The 24,295-nt window shown below is 40.5% G+C and overlaps 3 protein-coding genes across 3 annotated transcripts; 1 reads left to right on the top strand and 2 right to left on the bottom strand.

Annotated features, from left to right (window-relative positions):
• Window positions 1-889: 889 nt before the first annotated feature.
• On the bottom strand, window positions 890-3,616 carry LOC137906153 (protachykinin-1-like). Its single transcript, XM_068750461.1, has 5 exons — window positions 3,494-3,616; window positions 1,949-2,045; window positions 1,230-1,262; window positions 1,072-1,125; window positions 890-918 (listed from the first exon to the last, which is right to left on the bottom strand). Exons 1-5 carry the CDS (start codon window positions 3,614-3,616, stop codon window positions 890-892), a joined length of 336 nt encoding a protein of 111 aa, XP_068606562.1.
• Window positions 3,617-12,696: 9,080 nt separating this feature from the next.
• LOC137905626 (growth hormone secretagogue receptor type 1-like) lies at window positions 12,697-18,045 on the bottom strand. The gene is made up of 5 exons (XM_068749868.1): window positions 17,910-18,045; window positions 16,761-16,936; window positions 14,919-15,684; window positions 14,128-14,258; window positions 12,697-12,822 (listed from the first exon to the last, which is right to left on the bottom strand). The coding sequence occupies exons 1-5, from the start codon at window positions 18,043-18,045 to the stop codon at window positions 12,697-12,699; spliced, it is 1,335 nt and encodes a 444-aa protein (XP_068605969.1).
• A 1,904-nt stretch (window positions 18,046-19,949) lies between these two features.
• eci1 (enoyl-CoA delta isomerase 1) lies at window positions 19,950-23,628 on the top strand. Its single transcript, XM_068750097.1, has 7 exons — window positions 19,950-19,991; window positions 21,200-21,316; window positions 21,590-21,717; window positions 21,902-22,048; window positions 22,137-22,258; window positions 22,369-22,547; window positions 23,105-23,628. The coding sequence occupies exons 2-7, from the start codon at window positions 21,253-21,255 to the stop codon at window positions 23,269-23,271; spliced, it is 807 nt and encodes a 268-aa protein (XP_068606198.1). The 5' UTR covers window positions 19,950-19,991; window positions 21,200-21,252; the 3' UTR covers window positions 23,272-23,628.
• The last annotated feature ends 667 nt before the right edge of the window (window positions 23,629-24,295 follow it).

Genomic DNA, 24,295 nt, shown 5'->3' with positions numbered 1-24,295 from the left:
TCTGTGAGGAGTTTGCATGTTCTCCCCGTGTCTGCGTGGGTTCTCTCCGGGTTCTCCGGCTTCCTCCCACCACCAAAAACATGCAATTTAGTGGTGACACTAGATTGCCCGTAGGTGTGAGTGTGTGTGTGGCTGGTTGTATGTCTTCCGTGTTGCCCTGCGGTGAACTGGCGGCTTGTCCAGGGTGTCCCCTGCCTCTCGCCCATTGACCGCTGGGATTGGCTCCAGCTTGGCCGGCGACCCGATAACGGATTAAGCGGTTGGGACAATGAATGAATGAATGAAGCCTCCCCTTCATATGAAACCACACGTTTACATCAGTACCAACATACCCAGACCCTTTTAGTTGTACAGTATGTATATTATGTATCCTGTTGCTACATTGGTGCTGCTTGTAACATATTAACTTGATTTTAACGTGACGTTAAATGTTGCACTATGGGAAATGTGGGCCCCAGCTTTTCAAGTTTCATCAAGTCAGCAACATACTGTAATACAGTAAGGAAGACGTCTCAAGTATATATTTATTTATACATTCATCTCAAATAAAATTATTTTAATGTCCCTCTCCCTAAATACAGAGTAAAGATACACTACTAATTTCAACTTTGATGGATTTAATTGAAATAAGCAAACTCTTAAAACACAGGTTACACAGATTTAGACATGAATATATGTTATTGATACAATATAGAGTTCAAAACATTTGGATATGTGATGATTTCAGTGATTTGCAGCATCTTATAATCATTTCATTTAGTAGCAATAGGTGTGTTGACCATTTGTCTGGTCAGACTGTGCAACAATATGTCCTGTTAAATAGGACATTACAGTTCAATCAGAGCTTGCATGATAATCATCAAGGTGAATTTGGTTTCATTCTTCATCTTTAGTACGATTTCCAATCCTCTTCATTATCTGGAGAATAAAGAGATACAAATCTGGCTCAGGCATTAACACAGATCACAAACTCAAATACGAAATACTTTTTCACGATAATGAAAGTTGGATTTTCTAATAAGAATAATTTCCTGTAATATAATTGTGCAAATAATCGCTGGTAAATTTTACCTCCACCTAAACCCCTTTTCCCCATGAGTCCGACAAACATGTCTCCTTTATTTCCTGAGGAATTGACAGAAGGAGATCATGAGGCTCGAAGGAGACGAAGCATAAAGACAGGACAACTCTTCACAGATCTCTCATGGTGTCATTGCTCTTATACTTACTTTTCCTTCCCAGTCTCACAGGTTGCAATGTGCCTACATTTAAGAAGGGATAGAAATGTGGTCGTGACAATCAAAAAAAGTACAGCTGGGGAAAAACATGGTGAAAAGGTGCCACAAGGTAGAGCATGACTACTATATTAGTATAAAGCAATTATAGAATTCCCATAATGATGGTAAAAACATAAGTCTACTAGATTATTATAGTTCCCCCAAAGCAGCCAACTGAATAACAATTTATTAAGAACTGTGCTGCTCGGCCTTTAACTTAAACCAAAAAGCCCACATTACTACACTTTGTTCTCTCCAGTCCCCTTCAGAGAAGACTCCAACCTTCTGTTAGAAGTTTAGAAAGCTCTTCCTGCTTTGGGACGACCCCACATTGTCTGTAGTTTAATAATCACTCACAAACTATGAGATCTTCTAATACGGCATTTTAAATTCACAAAATTATGCACACAAGAAAATATTAGCACAGCATTCCTTTATTTTTAGCTACACTTCAAAACTATGGAACTGTTGAAGTTCTTACTGGTTTTTAAAATATTTTTACCATTAATAACTGTGTTTTTATTGTCTATTTATTATTTAATGTTCTATTTATTTTTTATTGTAAACCAATTTGAGCTACATTTCTTGAAAGCTGTTCTACAAAGAAAAGTATTATTATTATTATGATGATTACTATTATTGTCAAGTACAATCATTTGTTTGTTGTTTACCTGAGCTTCTTCCCATCAGGCCATGAAACGCCTGTGATTTGGATCGTTTGGTGATGTCTGACAGCCGAATGATTATTCCTCTTCCTTGTGGGTAGTCCTGAACACACGCACGCACGCACACACACACACACACACACACACAGGTGAGTCACTGCAGGTGTTGTCCAATGATATTGCCCCTCATTTTCAAAACGTTTTTTTCTGTCTAATGTATTATAGTTTAAAAACTAAAAAAAAACATAAACACTGTCCATCGGTCATCCTCACTGTGTGTTCAAAGCGACAAGTACAGTGTGAATACTGTATTTGCATTATTTGCTGCACTGATCCTCTGATATGTGGAGGTTCCACCTGCTGCATGAGAGATAGACTTACGGCATGGCTCTGTAAAGAATGTGATAATTATGTATTTAATTTGTTTTAGTACTTTATTGATTCAGAGGAGATGCATTTTCCTCTTATCCCAGGAGCATGTTTAGGATACATTAGTGTGTAGACTCGGGGCACTGGAGCTCACCTTCCAATAATTGGATGATCATCCTCAGCTGCCCGCTCAACTCACCATCCAAATAAAGATGGTAGAATAAAACTCCTATCAATTATTAAACAAAGAGCTGATGCACATTTAAAATTATTTGCTAGATAAAGAATAAATAATGTTTTTTTTTTAAATCATGGAAAAAAACTAAATAATGTTCATTAATAATAATGTTATTGATTAAACTAATTGAATAACTTTTGCATTTCTTTTCTTATATTGCCCTTGATGTGGAAGGAATATAATACAATTTCTTTCTCTAAATTCACATATGTGAAATGTTCACTTAATTCTATTCGCATTCCATAACTGATTTTTTACTGTATCCTCTTTGCTTTAAACACTCATGCAGGGTCACAGAGTGGATATATCATCACAGGATAAAGTTTTGTTGCCTCTATTCATTTTTAATAAACTGCTTATCTAATCTTACTTGATATTCATCTGGGAATGCTCTGACTTTCCGTAACAAAGCAGGAAGTGACCTGTAGCTCTCCATGGTGCTGAAACCTGACTGCCATGTCTGTGCAGCAGAAACGCAAGAAGAGGAGATTCCTCTTTCTTTTTTGAGTTTCAAGCCAAAATTATTCTTCAGCTGAAAATCAACATCTGTTTTGACAGGAAATGGTCAATCTTAAAGTTTAGTTAGCTGAGTTCTTGATGTAGTGAGAAATTTCCTCTGCGTTTTCCGGGTAACTCTTAGTCATTCCAGAAAATAGCCAGGATTTTATAATAATGTTTATTTCAGACATTTTATCTGATATCTCAAGATTATAAGGTGCACAACCATATCAATTTTTAGCCAACGTAAGCGAACAAATAAGGCTTGAATCACACATGGGTTAGATAATTAACATTGTCCAGATGAAACCTGTTTGAAAGTGTTAAAGACCAACATGTCTGTTATATGCTGTTGTTTTGTTTGTAGAAGCCATAATCATGACTCATCTCATTATCGAAGCGTAATGACATAAATCAAGCCGCGCACTCGTCTCCTGGGTTTTTACCTGCCAGTTCTCCACCGTCCAGACTTCTTCCTCGCTGGAGAGCGGGGTATCTAGTGCGCCGAAAACCTGGACGAGCACGACCACTAGCAGCACAAGTAATAACCTCAACATATCCATTACCATCTAAAGCTGTAGCTGGTCCAGAAGTACCCTGATGTGGACGCATACAAGAGACAAAATAGCTTCAGAAAAAACAGCTCGTCTGGTTCTGGACTTTACGCGCAGCTCCCGGGTTAGGGTCCTTTATAAAGTCTTGCTCCTCCCCCAACCTCATTTTACGGTAAATATATCCTGCAGGTCACTTTTTTTTTATATCTCTGCCTGACGTGTGTAATTAGTTTCAGATATTGACCTTATCTAAATTCATCTGACCACTTCCCAGACTGTGAAGGATGACGCTTTTCATTTTGTCCACATGATTGATTGATGATCTCATTAAGCGGCTAAATGTGGTGTGAAGGAACAGAGTGGCTCGTGAAAGCCGAGGCAGGACACTCCAGTGGGTTTATCAAATCGATGAACCGTAACGCGCAAACAAAGGGCTGTAAACGCTTTAGTTTACAGTAGTGATGTGCGATACTATAGATTTCCCTTCCGATCCGATATTTTTTATTGGTGTGTATATATATATATATATATATATATTATACTTAGTATACTTATTATACTATAGTCTCTCCAACTAGCATGCAAGGGGGTACAAGCACTTGCTGTTTTATAATACTGGGTGTCTCAAATTGAAATTGCCAGTAAAATATTTAATTATATAAATGCCACAAATATTGCATAAGATTGTCAATACCTACATTTTATATATTACTTATATTCACTTCTCCAGGAAACCTTACGTGACTAAATCTAGGCTTTTTTGTAGATGTGAGACAATCACAGTGATGCACATGTTACATAGCCCTCCAAATTGGAGACATGCAGCTATTTGTTGAAACATTTCTTCATTTAGTTACTTATTTTATAATCATATTTATTAATGTGAACTCCATCAGTACAGTGTCAAGCGCAGTCAGAGTTGAGTGACTGGGACGCTTGCCATAGTACACACTTATCCAGGCGGAAGAAGAAGTAGTTCTCACCAATCGCGTACCATTTGGACGAGATCCCAATAATTTACTTACTTTCCACATTAACTGAAATGACAGAAATATCGAAAGTATCGATATTGTGGTTTTTGAATCGATTCTAGACTGTAAAGTCTGGTATCGGAGATATCGATATTTCAGTATCGATCTGCACATCACTAGTGACTGCAGCTGAACATAATCACGCCACCGCTGAGTCCATTCACCTCCTGTTCAGTCTCATCTTTATGGCTTGTATCTCCTTCATCACCTGCAATCTGATTTCAGCTGTGATGCCTTCATTCTCTGTTTGTGTGGCTTTGCAGGTTCCTGGTCAGCAGCATGATGAATTTATGCTTTAAATAATTACTGCCACAGGGGTGTTTGACACCATCAGTCTGGCCGCAGCACGCAGCTGCAGGGAAACTGCAGCACTTCTAGCATTTCAGTGAGACTTTGTAGAAAACCGCCGCGCATGTCAGCTCTGGTATCGCTGCGATGTCCTGCATGACCAGAGGATACTGACTATTATCGAACAATGGTTCCTTCTCTAATGGGTCAGACCCCAAAAGGAGTCTGGGATTAATCTGAAGAATATTTAACTCCACCAAGGAAGTTGTGTAATGTGGTTTAATCTGTTGGTTAGTTTGTTTGTAGCATTTTTGCATCCTTGGAAACAAATGTTCTTATTTTTTTAGAATACTTGATCAACTCACTTCTTGTTGCTGTTGTTTTCTTAAATATTAACACATATGAAAGATGGATTACAGGAAAGAAGAGTTGAAGATATTTTTTATATTGTTTTCAACATTTTGCCAAGACTGAATCCATTTAACACAAACTCGCCATTTCCCTTGTTCAACCTAATCTATCTGGAAAAACAGCTGTGGAGGGACCAGAGAACACCAGAGAAACATCTGGGCTTCTTTAGAATCTGCTCCTCTTGTTGCACTGGGAGTTAGTATGGATGGATTGATGGGGGATTTCAGTGATCACAGATTTCAGTGAACGATCCAATCAGAATTTCCCCTAATCATCTGTTTCACTTGCATCCTTGCTAATCATCTCATTTCATCCTCCTCCAAGTCACAGACACATCTGTCTTCCCTTCCCTACAGTTTCATGTGCTGACCATTCAGAATAATATGCAGAAACTTGAAACTTGACAAATTCATTACTAAAAATATAAATTATCTTTGTTTATTAAGATTTTATTTGCTACTTCTGTAAAGTGACTCGAGATAACTTTCTGTTATGATCTGGCGCTATAGAAATAAAATGTATTTGAACATTGAAAACTAAATGTAGTCAGTAAAAAATATGTAATTTTAACATTGAATACTTCATTCACGGATTCAAAAGTCTGTTACAAATATCAATCAAACATCGCATCAACTCCGATTTACTTTTACCACTAACTGTTTCTCTGTCTTTAAACTTAAATGTGGTTGCTTCTTTACTACGGTGCATGACTTTAATCTGCGTACCAGTAGACTCATTGGTTTGTTAGGCTCATTCAAGTCAGATGCTTGTCTTCCAGCCTCACCTTTCTTTGCATCATTTAGCAGGCCCCTGTAAATTACAAAAACGTTTTAGACTCATCCCCTGGGGACCATGACTTGCTGTAAAAACAGATTTTGATAAAGCATCAACCAGGGTTTGAAATGTTATTATATAATAGGTAAATATCATAACCTGTTGGTGGCATTTCATAAAAAAAAAAAAAAATCAATCAGCAGAGTTCATCCTCTGGGCCTGGGGACTATCAATGATCAGGCTTCCCAGTCATCAATCAAACTAAAAGAATGATCAACCTTTATAAACACCGTAAGTGAAAATGTCTTAATAGTCATGTTGAACTGACCTCAGGCTCCCAAAAGTGTGAGTCTGGATTTTATAGACCGTCTCTGAATTAACACACCAATAAAAAGTCTGTTTGTCTCCCTCTCCAGCTCTCTCCATCTCTCTCGGGGACCATATTGATCCCACTTGGTGGTTGTCCATATTGTGGAAACTGCTTTCAGCTATTTTGCATTTCAATCACTTTCAGCAGCTGCTTGCTGGGAGCGGCCTCGGAAGAGACATTGAGGAACACATTAGGTGACCGATAATAGTAATAGTGGGGGGTCCAGTGTGTGCGAGTTTGAGGCGTCCTACATTAACTCTCAGCTTAAACTTTCTACATTTCATCATGGTGCCTGGAGTGGAAACAACAATTTCATATATAAAACAGTGACACTTATGTGAATATTTGAAAGTTTGACATGCTCCAAAACCTTAGTGAAGGATATGTTCTGAATCTGAAAATATAAGAAAATAGAGATCTACTTTGTGATTAATGAACTGTTTGGGAAATTGACATTTTTTTAAAAAACTGCTAACTGTTAGCATTTAATCTCCTGGTTGTAGATAAGTGATGGAGCCTTGAGCAGGCCTCTCTGCTGGATCATCAGGGTGAGTCACCGACACCTGCTCTCGTTTCCTGATGAGAAACTGGGGATTAGCCGGCTGTGCTCTTGATATTTTAGCTCAGATGCATTCAAGGACTTTGGGTGGGGATTGGGACGTGACCTGCAGGTTCCGCTCCGAGGCCCTGGGCTGGCGGGTGGCTCCCGTGGGTCACCGGGGGTCGTGATCTGGCTGTTGTTGCGGCTTGGGATGTTCTAGGGAGGCCTTGCTGCCCTTGACGGGCCCGAGGTGACAGCTCTTTCCTTTGGTGAAGGATTCATGCATGCCAGATCCACCACACCAGCACCAATCAAAACTCAATACTAGTCCTTCCCCCCGGTCTCTGAGTCAGTGGAGGTTGCTGGGTCAGTGTCTGTGGCCCTCACTCAGCTCTGCCTCTTCTTCCTCAGATCTCCTGAGACCTTGTTGATCCAGACTTTCGTCTAGAGACTCTTGCAAATTTGATGTTTAGGGATGGCTCCTGGAATTGTGGTTGACTGAAAGGGGGTGAAACAAATAGCACAAATATATCCACAGCACTTTCTCCTCAGAACACTGTCTATTCCTTACGTCTGTCTTGTTGATGCGTCACTGTGGTGTGGTAGGATATAGCACTTCCACGGGGAAGAGAATCCAGTAGAAATGTCTGGTTGATCCTATTGTTCTCCTGGTATGGAGAAAACAAATCATCTGCCAGGTTTGTATTGGGTGGCGCTAAACCCACAATGTAGCAATGACTCCATGCAAAGTAGTTCAGTCACCAAAACACAGCAGAGAAGGTCTGTACTGCGGCCGCAGGAATAATGGTCAGCACATTACCCTCTGCCAGATCCTCTATTGGATTTGTCTGCCTAATTGATTATCAGGTTTATGAACTCTGCCTGTCTCTTGGAACTGGTGGACTTCCTACCCCATTCTGATATGTCTGCTGGAACACTAAAGTTACTGAATTCCCTTTTCCTGTCGTACTTTTGGGTTCTCCCTGTCTGAAATGAGGCAATAAGAGGGACAGTGAAGGTTAGACGTTTTGGAGACGAGGACAGAGAGGACAGACTTTGATGGTTTGGACATGTCCAGAGGAGAGACAGGGACTATATCGGTAGAAGGATGCTGAGGATGGAGCTGCCAGGGAACAGGACTAGAGGACGACCCAGGAGAAGATACATGGACGTAGTGAGGGAGGACATGAGAGTGGCTGGTGTTGGGGAGGACGATGCAAAGGACGGGGTGAAGTAGAGAAAGTTGATTTGCTGTGACGACCCCTCACAGGACAAGCCGATAATACAGTAGTAGTAGTAATCCCTCCAAATATGTGAATTTGTCGTGGGGATATGAGTACACCTCTCCACCCGTAGTGTTGATGTGACCTTCTGGGAAATAGAGTAAACTATTATATAAAATGCTTTATGCTTTACTTAATTTATCTACCTTTCTTTATTTATATATATATATATATATATGTACGTATACATATATAGTTATAGCATCTTTTACAATGATGATGAAAATGAACAAATAGAATAATATAACCATGTATTTAAGGAAAACCCATCACACTCACTTCATCACGTACATCGCAATTCAGTTTTGTCATTAATATGTAACCATTGTGTGTCTTTGCCTTTCCTGTGCACATTACATTGTAGTGTTGTTTTTTCTATCCTAGTTCATGTCCACCCTGAACATCTTCTTTAAGATCTATTCTTACAATTAAAGGTACATAAAAAATTTATATTTCAAAGCAATATAAGCTGGTTCTGAGGCTATAAAATGGCAGTAAACACACCTATTTTTTTTGGATATTGTACAACCCCTTGTACATTTATGCATGCATGTGACAAAGTGCTCTTGTTTCAAGGTTTTTAGGATTTTAGCCTGGAAACTCTGAGGCCATATTGCATTAATTTGTTCCATAAATTACAGGTGTCTCTTGAAATCCCCCGTTAACCAGCAAGTACTTGTAATGAATACTGCTGCTAAATACAACTGGGTGCTTTCTCCCACTTCATAATTAGATCTCTCAATCATTTGCTGCAGAAACCTCTGGCTTCCTGCCTAAAACTGACATGTACATATTAGTGTGAGAATTTGCGGTTTCACCCAATAAGCTTGAACATTAAGGAATGGTTTTAAATTTCTCGTAAGATAATGGATGAGAACATCCATTCTACTCTAATGTCTCTATGGTACAAATATGAAGATGCTGCTAAGAACAGGCCGGCTTATAAGAGAGCTTTAGAGATGCTAATATTCTTAGAATCCTTTCCTTTTTAGACAACCAGGCTTGCTGCCTCCTTTTTATATGGAGTTAACTGAGTATCTGGCCATGCATTTCACACCTAGGCCTTCAGTGATGTATTACTTAGTCCGACTTAAATACCCCTCATACTACCATTATTTTTGACACCACGGCTGGAGAAATATTATACAGAAACACACTTAGCAATACTGGGTGTTGCATCACCTCAATCAATAAACCTGCATCAGCAATTAGAAGTTATCACTATAAGTGGTACTGTCAAACTTACAAATAAAAGGAAAGTCCACAAAGAATAGGAACGCTTTAACAAGATTGTACACTAAAAAGCAAAATTTCAATTTGGGCAACACAAACAAAATCTGATTGATTGATTGATTTGAGATTGGTTTCCCCCTTATCTTTCAACAAGGAACAAAAAAAACGACATTTTCCTTTCTTTAAATTGAGGCGTCTGGGAGTTCGGCCTCCACCGACACCACGCACTTTCGCCTGTTGACTAATTATATTTGACGGAAGAGGTCTTCATTTGGGAGGAATGATTACATTTATTAGCTCAATTTAAAATGCACACAGCTGTATCAACAGTGAGGAGAGGAAGGTGGAGAGAGTTATTGACACACGCATGCACACGATTAGAATGACTAACTGTGTCTTTGTACCAGATAGTGGAACAAAATAAAGTGGCTCTTAAATTGATAAAACACACCAGACAGAGGAAGTCAAGTCTTGTAGAGAAAACAATTAATATTAACTCTCGCAAGGATTATTGTGATGTGATTCCAAAGGTTTTCATGGTCCAGGAGTCACATTATTAGGGTCAAATTATTGCGGGAGTATTGCTAATAGCAATAATGACATAATTTAGGGAATTGATCTGCCTGGGCAGAGGGTTACACTCTCAATACTGTCTAGTTATGATTAAAGTGAGTTAACATTTCCTGTGAAGGGCTATTTAGACAGGACACAAGAACAGCCCAAAAAAAAAACAATATTTAGCAAAAGATCAGTCTATATTAGGAGACTATGTTTCAGCTTGAGCAGAACATTTCATCTTCATCGCTCACTGCTGGGCTGTTATAACTCAGTAACATGTGGAGTAATGTTTCTATCAATATTTATTCGCATTTATTCACAACTCAGATTCACATGTACTTTTCATGGTTGGTGTATACTGTTCCTGGTAAGATACCAATAACAATTTATAACATTTTGATGATGACCCGGATCACCATGTGGATGGTGTAAATCCAATTACACGGGGAATAAGCTGCTTGGCGGAGGTCTGCGCTCTCGGAGTGCTTTTCTAGTACTGATTGATTTTTTTTTCCAACAGTATGACTCAGCGTTTGATGAACAACTGCAAATAGCCCATCAGGTCAATAATTAGGAGTCATATCTCATAATTCCTGCTACCTTGCAGAGTTACGTCTGCAAGTTGTACTGCTGTAGACAGCATGATACTGACCTCTGGTGGTTTTCATGAGGAATTAATGCTTGGTGTAAACTTCCTACATTTGTTTTTACTTTTCTCAGATCTACGGTTGTGAAATCTCTTCCCCTTAAACTGCATTCATTTCACTCCAGTTGTTTTAAAACAGGAATGTAGTTTCATTTTCAGGGCATACTCTGCTGGCTTTTACCTTGCGCCACAGGCAGATGATGAAAGGATAAGAACAGGTAAAAGAGTCATCATCACATCACTGTAAAGCATTTGTCAAAAGTGTTGCTGGGAAAAAACGAATTAGAATCATGTCCGAGGGCTGCAGCAAAAACCTGACAGAGAAATTTAAAGTGTAATATTAGAAAACCAGCTGTTAAAGAACGAAGCGTGTTATGTGGTTTTCAGGGAAGACGTGAGACAGGAGCTGGGTGGGCAAGAGAGGCTTTCTGAAGACTGGAATACAACAGCAGACAGCTAGGAGAGTATTGGGTGTGTCTTCTGGAAGGAGATCTGTTGGTGAACGGTGAACGAATTTGTTAATTCTACCACAAATTAAAAGTGTATTTCTTTCAGAGAATAAATAAGGCATAGGTCGTTGTATACTCATGGAAATTAAGGAGTAACTCCTCCACTAAAATAAAACATGCATGTTAGAAATGTATATTTAGTGTATACAAGATCACATTAAGGCATTAGGCAAATAATTGTGTTGCTTATAAAGTCAGGTTTGTTTTCCTCTTTCCTTCCTACAATCAAGAGGTCAAAGGGTCCTGCTTGAATGCTTTTCACCTTGGAGAGGAGCAGAGTTTTATGGCATTAAGCACAACATTAAAAGCCATCAGTGAATTCAGACATTTAGGGAAGCTTCAGCAATCCCAGCATTATATTTAAACACTGCATGCACACTGCAGTTTATGGAGAGTTTCACTCCGAATAAATACTTATAAAACAATGCTCAAAGACATATACTGTTGTATTTTGGTAGTAAAGTTTCTGTACTGCACAGATAATAGGCTGACCTCACTTTTAATTTTTACCTGAGTCTTGCCTGGATGTTTTAGCAAAAGGCAACAAAATGAAATAATTTATGATCCATCAGCATTGGACAAAGACTGAGGTAATATTTAAACTTGATATTTTTCAAGGTTTAAATTTACAGCCCTTAACCTGCCTGTAATGCTCACTTTGGCAACACACCCATTCACGCTCACCTGCCCTGATGGCTGCCAGCCGTAGCGTTTGTGCTCACGTCCACCTTTTCACAGAAGACATGAGGCAATGCAAAGTATTTATTAAGGTGGATTTATTTTACATTCATTTAAATAACCCTTATAATATAAGTGAATATGTCAAAGAGAAGGTGTGTTTAAATTCAAGACTTGTACGATATATTATACAAAAACATATTCATGCCTTGTTTATAAATTAAAAAGGGCAGATTTAAATGCATTATAAAGAATTTCATAATAGTTGACAACAAAAGTACAAATCAGTCAGAAATATATAAATGCGTAGTAATATTGTCCAATATATTGTCAAACATTCACAGTTTGAGACACCACAAATATGTATTTAAGATTAGGAGTATTTACAGTGTACAGTCTGAAGCTGCATTTCTGTGTGTGCAGAAATGACTGCACAGAGATGTAGAAAAAACAGACCTAATCTCAGTGCAGAAATTACCTCAGTTACCAAACAATCACCCACATATTGGTTGTACTTGTTCTGCCAAGGCACCATTCTCAGGTTTTTACTGTTGACAGACATGGAAACAAACTGGTCCATATAATACCTCCTTCAAAAAGGTGACAATAATTATCCTGTAAATCAATCTTGACACATCAGTACACGTAATAGAACAGATATTACATAAAAACACAATAGCCTGTATTACATACATCAGTCACAGACAGACGAGGCGAGACAGAAAATGCAGCAAGCAGGAACAGCAGGAATAGAGAAAGAGGAAAAAATGTCGTCAAAGTCCGGAAGAAGATCCGTCCCACGTGTCTGTGGTCCCACGTCTGTGTCCCTGTCCCATCCCTCTCTCTATCCTTATGTCCTCATCTTCAATAATTTCTGTCACTCCCTCTTGTCCATCAAACTGGTCAAAGGAGAGGACTATTCACCTTGAGTCAAGGATCTGCTCAAGTATTCTGTCTGTTAAAAGGCAGATTGTGGATTGATGGGTCTCTGTAGAGTATAGCACCAGCTTAGAACATCTCTTTTTGTAAACCGAGACAGCAAGAAGATTCCACTGGAAGGAGAAGTGAGACGTGAAGCTGTGACATTGCAGCTAAACAATGGAATACTGCTAGACAAATATATCCTGAAGGTGAACTTCAGCACTGGACAGCTCCATAGGTAGTCGGCTACCTATGGAGCTGTCCAGTGCTGATCCTGAAAGTGACGTCTTTTCCGCGGCATTGACTCGGGGAATGTTCTTTATCTTGCCCACTTCGGTTGGTTTTTTTGGTTTCTGCATGTCCATGACAAGACAAGGTGGTGGCTTTTTGGTTTTGCTTTGATTTTGTATCGATTATCTTTGTTCCTGCGTGATGATTGCATTTGAATGGAACTTTTCCACATTATTAGATGTGTTAATTTATTCCAATCACAAACTTTGGTTCATACTTGTGATTTTTCTCATTTACAGTGTGGCTTTATCTCTAACAATTTTTAAGTTACAACCTTTTAAAAAAGTGATATCAAAACTGAATATTTTATTGTAATTGCTGTGGCGGCTAAAGAGTTAAATAAAAAATAAATAGTTATTTAACAGCATGTTAAGGAGTAGTTACATTTATTTTACATTAGATTACATTACATTTAGTTACATTTTTACTGTGTTACGGTTTACATTTGGCCTTTGGAGGGCAAACATAATGCTAATGTGGCCCTTGGAGAAAATGAGTTTCACACCTGCAGCAACAGACTTTTGTGTTATTTTTGGAAACAACATGTAATGTATATTTTTTTAGCTATTGAAAGAGCTTATTTAAAACAGTTGATAAATAGCATATTTTGCCAGTAAACCTCATACACAATGAAGTTAAATGATTTTCCTTCCAAATGTATAACTGTTCACACAGCTGATTGCTCACACAGTGGTTGTGGAATCCCGTGCCGTGATTGTAGGTACATGGTGAGAGTGTGTATGCGAGTTTGTCTGCGACTGTGTGTTAGAGTGTGTGTGAGAGTGTGTGTGTATGAGGCCGAGTACTGCATTTTTATATCTGGCAGACATCAGGTTGTAAAGAAGAGGGTTGACAGCAGCACTGAGGTAAAAGAGAACAGAAGACACCAGGTTGAAATACATTTTTGCAGACTTGAAGTGTGCTTCTGAGTCCCAATGGCTAATGGGATTTTTGGGGAAATTGTTTTTGTTGCCATTTGTGTTTCCACTGACATTAGAGCGAGTGTTTAAGTGTAAGTTTGGGTCCGTGTTTGTTTCCTGGTCGGTACCCAGAGAAAGAGAGAAGATGGTCCGACCCACGTGGAAGGGCAGCCAGCACAGAACAAACGCCAAGACAATCACTCCTGGAGAAGAAGGGAAGGAATGGAGAAAGAAACACGGAATCATCAATTGAGATTGTTAAAACTAAAATAAATCAGCTTGGAATGCCCAGTAATGACGGGAACAAGAAAAAGAGGTAGAGCTTTGAACTATCAGGCCCCTCGTCTCTGGAACAACCTCCCAGTTCAAACCCTCTCAGTATTTAAGAGTAGACTTAAAAACCTTCCTTTTTGATAAAGCTACAGTTAGGGACAGCACAGGCCGGCCCATAGTAATGCTGCTATAGATTTCTCATGATATCCTGGCCCCTCTACTTTTCTGCTTCTACTTCGAGTCTCTTACTTTGCCATGATCCAGTTTTCTCCCTGGAGTTACAGTTTCCCAACTACCTGGTGTTGTGGCTGTGACCTTCTGCTATTAACCTGCTAGCTGATGGAGATATGGATCGCAAACTTAGTTCAACCTTCATGGACTTCATTATTATTGCTGCACCCAGGTGTGGCTGGAGGTTGTGGATTTTGGGGACAGAGGTCAATACTGCTTTGTATGTTGATAATAGATAGGTGTCTTAATCCTCCTCCTCTCTTCAGGGATTAGCTTTATAACGGTGTTATTACAGTAGTGTGTGTGAAGCTGCCAGTGCCTTAAGATGTCTTTGTGTTTGCTATGAGTGTGACTCTCACCAAGCATTTTGATGGTCTGCCGGTGACTCTGGTCTTTGCGGCTGCTCTGTGGACGGAGACACAGTGTCCGTCCAATCAGGCTGTAGACCAGGCCCAAGATGCAGAGCGGTACCAGGAAGTAAAGGTTGGACAGAATCATCATGGCCTTCAACAGACCAGAGGAGACAGCGTAATCTGAGCAGCGGCACTCTCTCCTGTCCATCTCTCCTCTGTGACTCTCATCCTCATCTTCTCTCATGTTATTTTCTTCTCGATGATTGTCCATCTGTCGTGTTTTAGTTCCATCTTCTTGTTTCCTCTCCTCTCCCTCCCTAATTCCCATCTTTATCTCTCTGTCCATCTCAGCCCATCCCCTTTTCTCCTCTTCCCACTGTATTCCCTCCAGTCCTACATTTTTTAAGTTCACATGCTCATATCCTCTTTCTCCTATCATAAACCGTACCTGTTCTCCTTCCCTGGCAGTCCACCCTCCACCCTCCATCCATTCACCAACCCCTTGCTCCTCTCCCCCAACTTCCTCCACTCCAAACATTACCAGCACCGGAGCCGCACTGATGGCTGCACCTAGCCAGAGACAGCCAATAACAGCCTTGGTTCGGACCCGTGTCACCAGGGTCTTTGCAGTGATTGGCCAGCACACTGCCAGGTACCTCTCCAGAGAGAGGAATGTAATGTGGAGGATTGTGCAGAAAGTGCAGCACTCTGCGAGGAACATTGTCACCTTACAAGCAAGGTCTCCTAAGGGCCAGGGGACTGGCTTCCAGAGCTGCAAGAACAAACCACAGTGTGGATTTAAAATTAGACAATGGAGACTATATATATCAGAATCAGAATACTTTAATAATTCCATAGGGAAATTATATCAGCAACAATTCTCCTCTCAACAAAGAAACAGAATAATTAACAGTATGTACATTGTGCAGAATGTACATACATATGTAGTCGGCTACATTTGGAGCTGTCCAGTGGCTCTCGGGGGGCCACAAAAAATGACTTGGATGGCCACATTTGGCCCCTGGGCCTTGAGTTTGACACATGTGCCCTATACCCTCTCTGCATGTTAAGGGGCCCCTACATACGGCGTATTTGCATGTGTGTGTTTGTGGACTGTTTGCAGGGGCCCACTACAGAGTGTACACATAATATTATTGCGCGTTTGTACTAAGTGTATTTGCATGCATAATGACACAAGATTAAAGATTAAGATTTAAAGATGACAAGCAGAACAGGAACAGAAAGAAACAGTTACCAAGAAAACTGCAGGACCATAACATTTTCACAAACTTACTGAAAGATAAAACGCACATGGACTCAGAGTCAGGTTAAAGCAAGATAGGAAATGATAAGGAAACATCTGGAAAATGTAAAAAATATATTACAAACTTTGACAATTGCTGCCACAAATCACACACACTGGAGTTTTGAACTGACAATTTCTTACTCCACTTCTGCCACAGCTGAGACCGAAAAAGTATTTTTAATAGGATATTTTGATAGGATCGGTATATCAACCAGTGGTTGAATGAAGAATAAACAATTGTATAATTTACAATAATGTTTGTATGTTCATATGCATTGTATCATCTGACCTTCCATTGTGACTGTCGGGGAAATTATATGAGTGATCGAAGAGCCCTCTGGTTGTGACATGACCCTGGAGTGAAATAGCTGAAAACTCAATTTGGCAGTAGGGATTTCCCTCAGGCAAAGACATCACAGGCTTGTTTGATCTCGCTTCTCATAGCATCATGTCTTTGTCACAGCTGTTTCTGCTGTGCCAAGACATCAGATCTAGTGAGATTGTATTTGCACCATAACATGCATGAACAATGTAGCTGTTACCTTATAGAGATCTAGAGGCAGCAGCAGCAGTATCAGCAGATCACTGACAGCCATGCTGCTCAGGTAGAGGTAGGTAGAGCTCCTCATGTCAGGTCGGAGCCAAACCACCAGGATTGTTAACGTATTTCCCAAAAGGCCGAACAGCATCAGTGGGATGTAAATGACAGTCACAAGCACTAAAATAGAACAAATTACAAAGTGATCAGGAACACTTTGTATTTATTTTACAAGTGTGGACACTTTTATTTTATTTTATTTATTTATTTATTTTATTTTGAATCTTACTGTACCACACATGTATAATTTATATAACCACCCTGTAAACAATGACATCAATTATTTTTAATTTTTGTGAACTAATTTGCTTTTCTGCTGAGATTTGATTTGATTGATGCCTCTCTCATATCTCTATGGTTAAATCTACCACCAGCAGGCAATAAACTTAGTTTAGCTCAAAGGGGAAATCAGGGAAAATCGCTAGTACAACAAATAAGAGAGATCAAACATAGGACACAAAATATTCTTTAAGGATTCAAAGTGCACAGACGGGAAACAAATTTCCCTGTACAGGTTGTCCTCACTTAACGATGGAGTTACATTCCAAAGAACACGTCACTAAATTATATCATCATTAAACAAATGATGCGTACAGGCCATATATTTATCTTGGGCTAAGAAAACCAAACAGCTCCGCACTTATCTCATTCTCCTTCAAGTAACTTCTATCACATCAACAGTTGAATTTACAGGAACTTTCCATCACTCTATACAAATCTCCATATATCCGGTCTACCAGGTCTTATAGCTTTAAAACAAAGGCAAAATAAAGGATACACAAAAGATTCCAAACCCTGGCATTGTGTGTGTATATATATATATATATATTTAAATCATTAATGGGCTTTTAATTCAAAGCCAGTCTAAGCAGCTGCTGGTGGTAGCCTTATGTTTATCATGCAGTGGTAAAAATATGTGGAAGTGTTTGTCATTTAGCAGAAAGAAAGCATATTTCAAGAAATGTTGAACTAGTCCTTTAATATCAGACAGAACAGGGAAAACTTGTTTCTTTTGAAATGACAACATTTTCATTCTGCTGTCTCAATTTACAAAACATGATTCAATAGAACATCTTTGCTGTTTGGTACCTACCTAACTCGATTCGTCCAAACACTTGTTCCTCCCACTGGCACTCTTGATTTAAGCAGCTCTCCAGAGGGGCAGATGTTAGGGTGCAGTTTTCATCTTCACATCCACCACTTATTCCTCCCAACTCCAGAAAATCCATGGTGACTCAGTATGGGGCTGGACACAGAGAGAAAGCGTCGTGTCCAGCTCGGGGCAGACGTGTTCCAGGTTACAGCACAGATGTGACGCGCACCGATGGATCACAACTCACACCAAAGGGGATGGTTGGAGTGGAAAAGGGATTTCAAGATACAACTCATACAGTTTGAAAACAAAAGTATTAAACCTCCAAAGTTTAACGGCTCAATGCAGCAGATATGAATACTGCAGTCTCGACAGGAACTGCCAAATTCTTATATTTTTGTTCAGTGTAGCTTAAATAATAGTACATATTCATTCTAATGCATATACTGTACACTAAAGATAAGCAAAATTAAGAATGGTGGTTAAATATTTTTATCTTCCAGTTGAACGTACTTACTTAGACATGCAAATACAAAATATTTTCTCCCAAGTATTGTAAAGAACTCCGCACACCCACAGGAAAAATGTGCTGGGGGACGGAAGTGAGAATTTAAAGCAACAATTGTCCTCAAACGGGAGCACGTCTTTAATATCAACAGTTTATTTTACTGAAATTACACATTTTAAAGAGGATAGACCACTTACAAGTCAATTCATCATTACACAGTACCAAAAGTGTGGACGATTAATTACTCAGTTTTATTCAGTCAAAGCAAATGTGTGTAGTACTTACTGGGGAGGAGCTTCTCCTGCTGTATCTCTTGCTGCAGTCACACATTTGATTCAGATTTCACTCACACACAGCTAAACGACTCCCTCCCTCAACCCTTTCTCACTCTCCTTTTCTGTCTTCCTCTCCTCTCTTACTATCTGTTATGTGCTCACTTGAGATATTTTAAAATCTGAAATTTGAGGTGGGAAATAGGCTATGTAGTACTAGAACTACTACTACTGTACTTTCTTCTTGTCCCCTTAGGGGTCGCCACAGCAAATCAATGTTCTCCACTTACCGTCCTCCCCAACACCAGCCACTCTCATGTCCTCCCTCACTACGTCCATGTCTCTTCTCCTGGGTCTTCCTCTAGTCCTGTTCCCTGGCAGCTCCATCCTCAGCATCCTTCTACCGATATAGTCCCCGTCTCTCCTCTGGACATGTCCAAACCATCAAAGTCTGGTCTCTCTGACCTTGTCTCCAAAACGTCTGACCTTCACTGTCCCTCTCATTGTCTCATTTCTAATCCTGTCCAACCTGGTCACTCTCAAGGAGAACCTCAACATCTTCATCTCCTCCACTTCTAGCTCTGCCTCCTGTCTGTTCCTCAGAGAGCTATCCATATGTGACGGGGTTCGTTTATTGACAGGTGCATGCTTTGGGTTTTAACTTGGTGTGACATTTTTTAGTGTGTTTTAGTGCATGTCAAGATGAGGAATGGAAGAGAAGTGTGCTGGTGCCCATATTCAAAAAGAAGGGAGACAAACAGAGTTGTTGACTTTTGGAGGATAAAGCTGATGAGATACAATGACGTTATGGGAAAAGGTGTATGAGGCTAGACTAGACTTACGATCGGCCCCTCATTTGAATAAAACATTTTGCTGCATTTTTTGTCTGCAGCATGAATAAAATAAATATAAGAGCAGAGAGCTTTTATTTATTGTTTGATATTTAATTAAAAGTTCTATCTTATCTTATCTTATATTTATTTTCGTATTTATTTCCACATCTATTTTTGATTTTTGAATCTTGTTTTATATTTATATTAACTGCTTATTTATTTATGTCTATATTTTTTTCCGTTTTTTGTTTCCCCGTTTATATTCATTTTTAATTGAGGAAGTTTTGGTCCTCCATAGTATTAAACATACAAACATTAAAAGTTGGTTGGTCCCCACTCCGGACAGGAGGTGGCAGCAATGCACTTCGCTCCCACACTGGTTAGAAACCACCGAAGAAGACGAAGAAGGAACCCGCAGTGTCAATCATGTCTGCTCGAGCTGTGCTGCGGAGCAAGGTCGGCTTAACGAGTAGGTTTGCGTGTTTAGAAATAGTACGAAGAGTTTATTTACTGTCGTCATATCCGCCGGCATTTGACGTTTAGGCCAGAAAAGTTGTTTACTCATCAGGATGAACGGGGTTTGTCACCAGTGGGGTCAAAGGTCACTGTCGGGGTCTTTGTTGTTGATCTGAGCGCCCAGGCAGAGAAATGACGCTCCGTTGTTGTTAAATTAAAAAGTGTTTGCGTTACGGGCTGGTGCGCCACGTTTGCAGCTGGGTCAGAGGGTGATCGATTGGTTGTTGACCTTTAATCAGAAAAATCCGGAAGTTACCAAATCCGTAGGAAATATTCCTGCTCTAATCCAGAATATTTATATGCTGCAGACTGAAGTCGGATTTAACCCAGTCAGTGTCACTGGGCTGATTCAATTATAAATCTAATTTGTCTTTAAAATGTTAGTGGATCTGGATCCTAAATATTGCTTTTATTGATCCACACTAATTCCAGATTTCAGGGGCAGGTTTTCATGCTCATTAATAGGGTCAATCATTTTGGACTATTGATTACAGGCGCATATAGTGGGCAAGCTGAGCTCCCCTGGTGGATGTTCGTGTTATGACCCACTTCAGCAGGATTTTGTTTGAATGAAACATCAGTAAACTTATTTCTGGATGTAATTCTCAGCTCATATTCGCATCACTTCTTCCAGAACGACGTGAATGATTTCATTGAAACTGGGAAGAGGCGGGGCTTGACAGGTTTTACAATTACGCTGCAATCTGTGGTTGACTCTGCGGTCCCACTCTTATTCATGTTTGTTCAATGCATGCCTTAAGGGCCTGCCAGCATGTGACACCCTGCTGTGACGTGCTGCACTGCACTGCACTGGGGGGGGGGGGGGGGGGCTGTCTGGTGTGGTCGACCCCGCCCTCTATTGACCTTGTGTTGAGGGCCTGTTCTTGTGCTGGCATGATTCGTGCCTCCCTGCTGTCTTTCAGTTCTGCCTTTTCGAGCCACTGGTATGCTTTTCCCATGTCAGCTACCCCTTCGATTTGTCGGTGGTACATCCCATGCAGGGGCGTGGCCTTCCATGATTGCCTGAGGCATTCACTTGGCAGGTTGTCTCTGGGAGCCACTCTACTCTTGCTGCTGCATCAGTCACCAAACACTTCACCTGCAAATTAAATATTGTAGCATTATAGTATTGATCCTGTGTTTGTCTGTACTTGTGCACAGGCCTTCTTTCGTCCTGCGGCTGTTATGGGAAAGTGTATGCGTCTCCTGTCACCATGGCGATGCAGAGGAACAGCTCCACCTCATCAAAAATCAAATTGGATTTTGACCAAAGCACGGGTAAAGTAAAACGTTGTCATCACCATTTCTCTTCTCTTCCTGTCGTTGCTCCTGCTAATCTGTTTCTAAATTGATGGATTTTTTTATTTTTATTTTATTCAGTTTTTGGTTTCAATAATTCAGCATTCATATAAAAATTCTTTGACATGGGTCTTCCAGAGAGTTGAGACATTCCATCCTTACACTTTGAAACCACTTTGAAGGATTGTTCTGATTTCTTGAGACTTGAGGTCCGGGTTTTCGGGTGACGGCTCATCCTCTGTCTTCCCGTAGGCGTGAGCGTGATGCACCTGCAGAGTCCACCGGTCAACAGCCTCAGTTTAGATTTCCTTACAGAGATCTGCATCACCCTGGAGAAGCTGGAGATGGATAAGAGCTGCAGAGGTCTCATCATCACCTCGGTACAGTAGCATTATTTAAAGAGGCAGGGATGAGGCATTTGTCTTTCGCAAACAAATAAGGACCTTTTTAAGAATGTAGTTTAATTGGGGGGGGGGGCTAACACTTTACTGCTGGACTGTAGGATCGTTTTTTGACGTTGCATGTGCTCGTTTGCTTACCGTGGTTGTTTTTGCGCCGATCCAGAAACAGCCAAAGGTGTTCTCGGCGGGGCTGGACATCATGGAGATGTACAGGAAGAGTCCAGAACACTACGCAGAGTTCTGGAAATCCGTTCAGGAGATGTGGCTGAAGCTCTACGGCTGCAGCATGGCCACTATAGCTGCGATCAATGTGCGTATTGATCAGACGCGCAAGCAGATCCTGGCAGCGTGTCCCGTTTGTAACGCTTCACCCCCCCCTCCCCCCCCCACACACACAGGGTTCCTGTCCTGCAGGCGGCTGTCTGCTGAGCATTGCTTGTGACTACAGGATAATGGGAGACAACCCTCGTTACAGCATTGGCCTCAATGAGACGCTGCTCGGCATCGTCGCCCCCTTTTGGTGAGGAGTAATTACGATGGCAACACTAATGGCAGCTGCTGTTAGGCTCATGGTGATAATGGCGTTGGGTTCGTCATGAGTCAGCAGCTCTGCTGGTTTTGTGTCTGCAGGTTTAAGGACAACATGGTCAACACAGTTGGCCATCGAAATACGGAGATGGCTCTGCAGCTGGGGAAGCTCTACAACTCATCAGAGGCCCTGAAGATTGGATTGGTGGACCAGCTGGTAGCTGAAGACCAGATCCTCACTGCAGCCACGGAGACTATGGCCAAGTGGTTGGCTATTCCAGGTATTCTATCTCGATGAGTAAAATATAGAGACCGTCTGCAGTTGCAGTACTGTGAAGTACTGTGTGGTGGACATTACCTCCATGTTTTCACCCATTTGATTGGTTTATTTGTCAGCAAAATTGGCCAAAAAGCGCAGAATAGATTTCCGTAATGCACCGGGCACTTTACTCGTGAAAGTTTTGAGCAGATCTAATTGAAGAGGCGCCCTTCTGTGAACTGGTGACTTGTCCAGGGTGTGCAAGTCGCCCGTTGACTGCTGGGATAGGCTCCACAATGGAGCTCGTTCGACCTCTGCCTCATCCGTCTGTATGTATTTGGCCGATGCTCTGGATCCGCTCATGGGCCCCTCGCTTGGCGCAGATTATTCTGTATATTGAATATAGCAGACTACTTTCAGTGCCTGCCCAGACACACTGTTATTTATACTTATTATAATTTAGACCAAATGCGGTCTTTTAGTTTCTTGGGCGAACTTGAATTTTATGTTCGGTTTGTATTTAAAGATCGCAATCCAAACCCTCTGTGCTTTAACAATTCATCTCTCCACTTCCTCCAGATCACGCCAGACAGTTAACCAAGTCCATGATGAGGAAGCCAACGCTCGACAAGCTCATTTCCAACCGAGAAGACGACATCCAACACTTTGTCAACTTCATCAGCAAAGACTCCATTCAGAAGTCTCTTGGAATATATCTGGAGATGCTTAAAAAGAGAAAGAGCTGAAGAGGATAGCTGGAAACCTAAGAAGTAAACGCATCAAAGGGACTTGATTAGGATTTGTGAAACGAAGGTTCCTTCAGTGTTTTGTGCTTGTTGTGCTAACATTCTTGGCAATTACTAAAATTCTCTAACAGTGATTTATCAGTAAAGTAAAGTATTTTTTAAACTAGCCGGGCACTTATTTCAGGGAGGCAATGCTTGTTGAGCTTCTTTCCCAGCACAGCTCGTGTGCTGCTCACTACGGCGGTGCAGATTCACCTCTGACCAGAGAATGGGTTTGTCAAACGTTAACTTGCAGTATCTGTTTCATGAAATAATATTACCTGACAAACATTTCAAGCTTGTAATAAAATTATTTTAAGCAACTGTTTTTTGGAAGCTTCACCTCTTAAGTTCTAAGGGCTTGACTTGATTGGACATTGTGTTTGGGGGCGGGTTCTATTGTGTATATTGTAAGAGCCCGTGACTGCCCAACTTGAAAAGTGGGCAAAACAGATATGTCAACATATCAATTTTGAATTAGTGTGATTCAAGAATGAGTTGAAGGGTCAGAATCACGTTCTCATTGCCAGATCCCCGAGGTTCTCCTCAGCATAATCCATAAGGAAAGCTGGACCAGGAGAGAATAACTCCCAAGGGTCTATCGATATCACTTTGGGTAACGCAGCAAATAACCGTAAAATTACTTTGTCACAGCAAACCCAAAAAGATTAACTGTAAAAAGCACAAAATGTATTGTCTACACAACTTTAAATTTCTTCGAGCAAAGAGCCTGAAATGCAACGATCAGTATAACCGATTCAAAAATATTCTACTCTAAAAGGACAAGCTGGTTCTGAAAGCCGCACACTTGAATGTCTTACTAAAGTAATCGGGCTGACTTTAGTCTTTACTATTCAGTCATAACGATCCTCTTTATAAACAGTTTAACATTTTTCATCGTTGATTATTCATTTCAGGTTACTAAAACTGCAAAACAAAATCATCAGACAGCGCATTGATTACAGAATGTGTCATTAGTATGGAC

The sequence above is a fragment of the Brachionichthys hirsutus genome, chromosome 16, assembly GCF_040956055.1.
Source record: "Brachionichthys hirsutus isolate HB-005 chromosome 16, CSIRO-AGI_Bhir_v1, whole genome shotgun sequence".
Classification (NCBI taxonomy): domain Eukaryota; kingdom Metazoa; phylum Chordata; class Actinopteri; order Lophiiformes; family Brachionichthyidae; genus Brachionichthys; species Brachionichthys hirsutus.
Note: the sequence above shows the minus strand (reverse complement) of the source record. Positions and strands in the feature narration are given on the sequence as shown.

What these genes read in the sequence shown, in the direction of transcription:
- LOC137906153 (XM_068750461.1), bottom strand. Translation starts at nt 3,616, where the DNA reads ATGGTAATGGATATGTTGAGGTTATTACTTGTGCTGCTAGTGGTCGTG. An exon ending in CCTGATGGGAAGAAGCTCAG is followed by an intron (nt 1,263 to 1,948) that starts GTAAACAACAAA and finishes TCTTAAATGTAG; the next exon opens with GCACATTGCAACCTGTGAGA. An exon ending in TGTGAGACTGGGAAGGAAAA is followed by an intron (nt 1,126 to 1,229) that starts GTAAGTATAAGA and finishes TCAATTCCTCAG; the next exon opens with GAAATAAAGGAGACATGTTT.
- eci1 (XM_068750097.1), top strand. Translation starts at nt 21,253, where the DNA reads ATGGCGATGCAGAGGAACAGCTCCACCTCATCAAAAATCAAATTGGAT. An exon ending in GGCATCGTCGCCCCCTTTTG is followed by an intron (nt 22,259 to 22,368) that starts GTGAGGAGTAAT and finishes TTGTGTCTGCAG; the next exon opens with GTTTAAGGACAACATGGTCA. An exon ending in CAAGTGGTTGGCTATTCCAG is followed by an intron (nt 22,548 to 23,104) that starts GTATTCTATCTC and finishes CACTTCCTCCAG; the next exon opens with ATCACGCCAGACAGTTAACC.
- LOC137905626 (XM_068749868.1), bottom strand. Translation starts at nt 18,045, where the DNA reads ATGGATTTTCTGGAGTTGGGAGGAATAAGTGGTGGATGTGAAGATGAA. An exon ending in TGCCTCTAGATCTCTATAAG is followed by an intron (nt 15,685 to 16,760) that starts GTAACAGCTACA and finishes TTGTTCTTGCAG; the next exon opens with CTCTGGAAGCCAGTCCCCTG. An exon ending in ACTTAAACACTCGCTCTAAT is followed by an intron (nt 12,823 to 14,127) that starts GTCAGTGGAAAC and finishes TCCTTTGACCAG; the next exon opens with TTTGATGGACAAGAGGGAGT.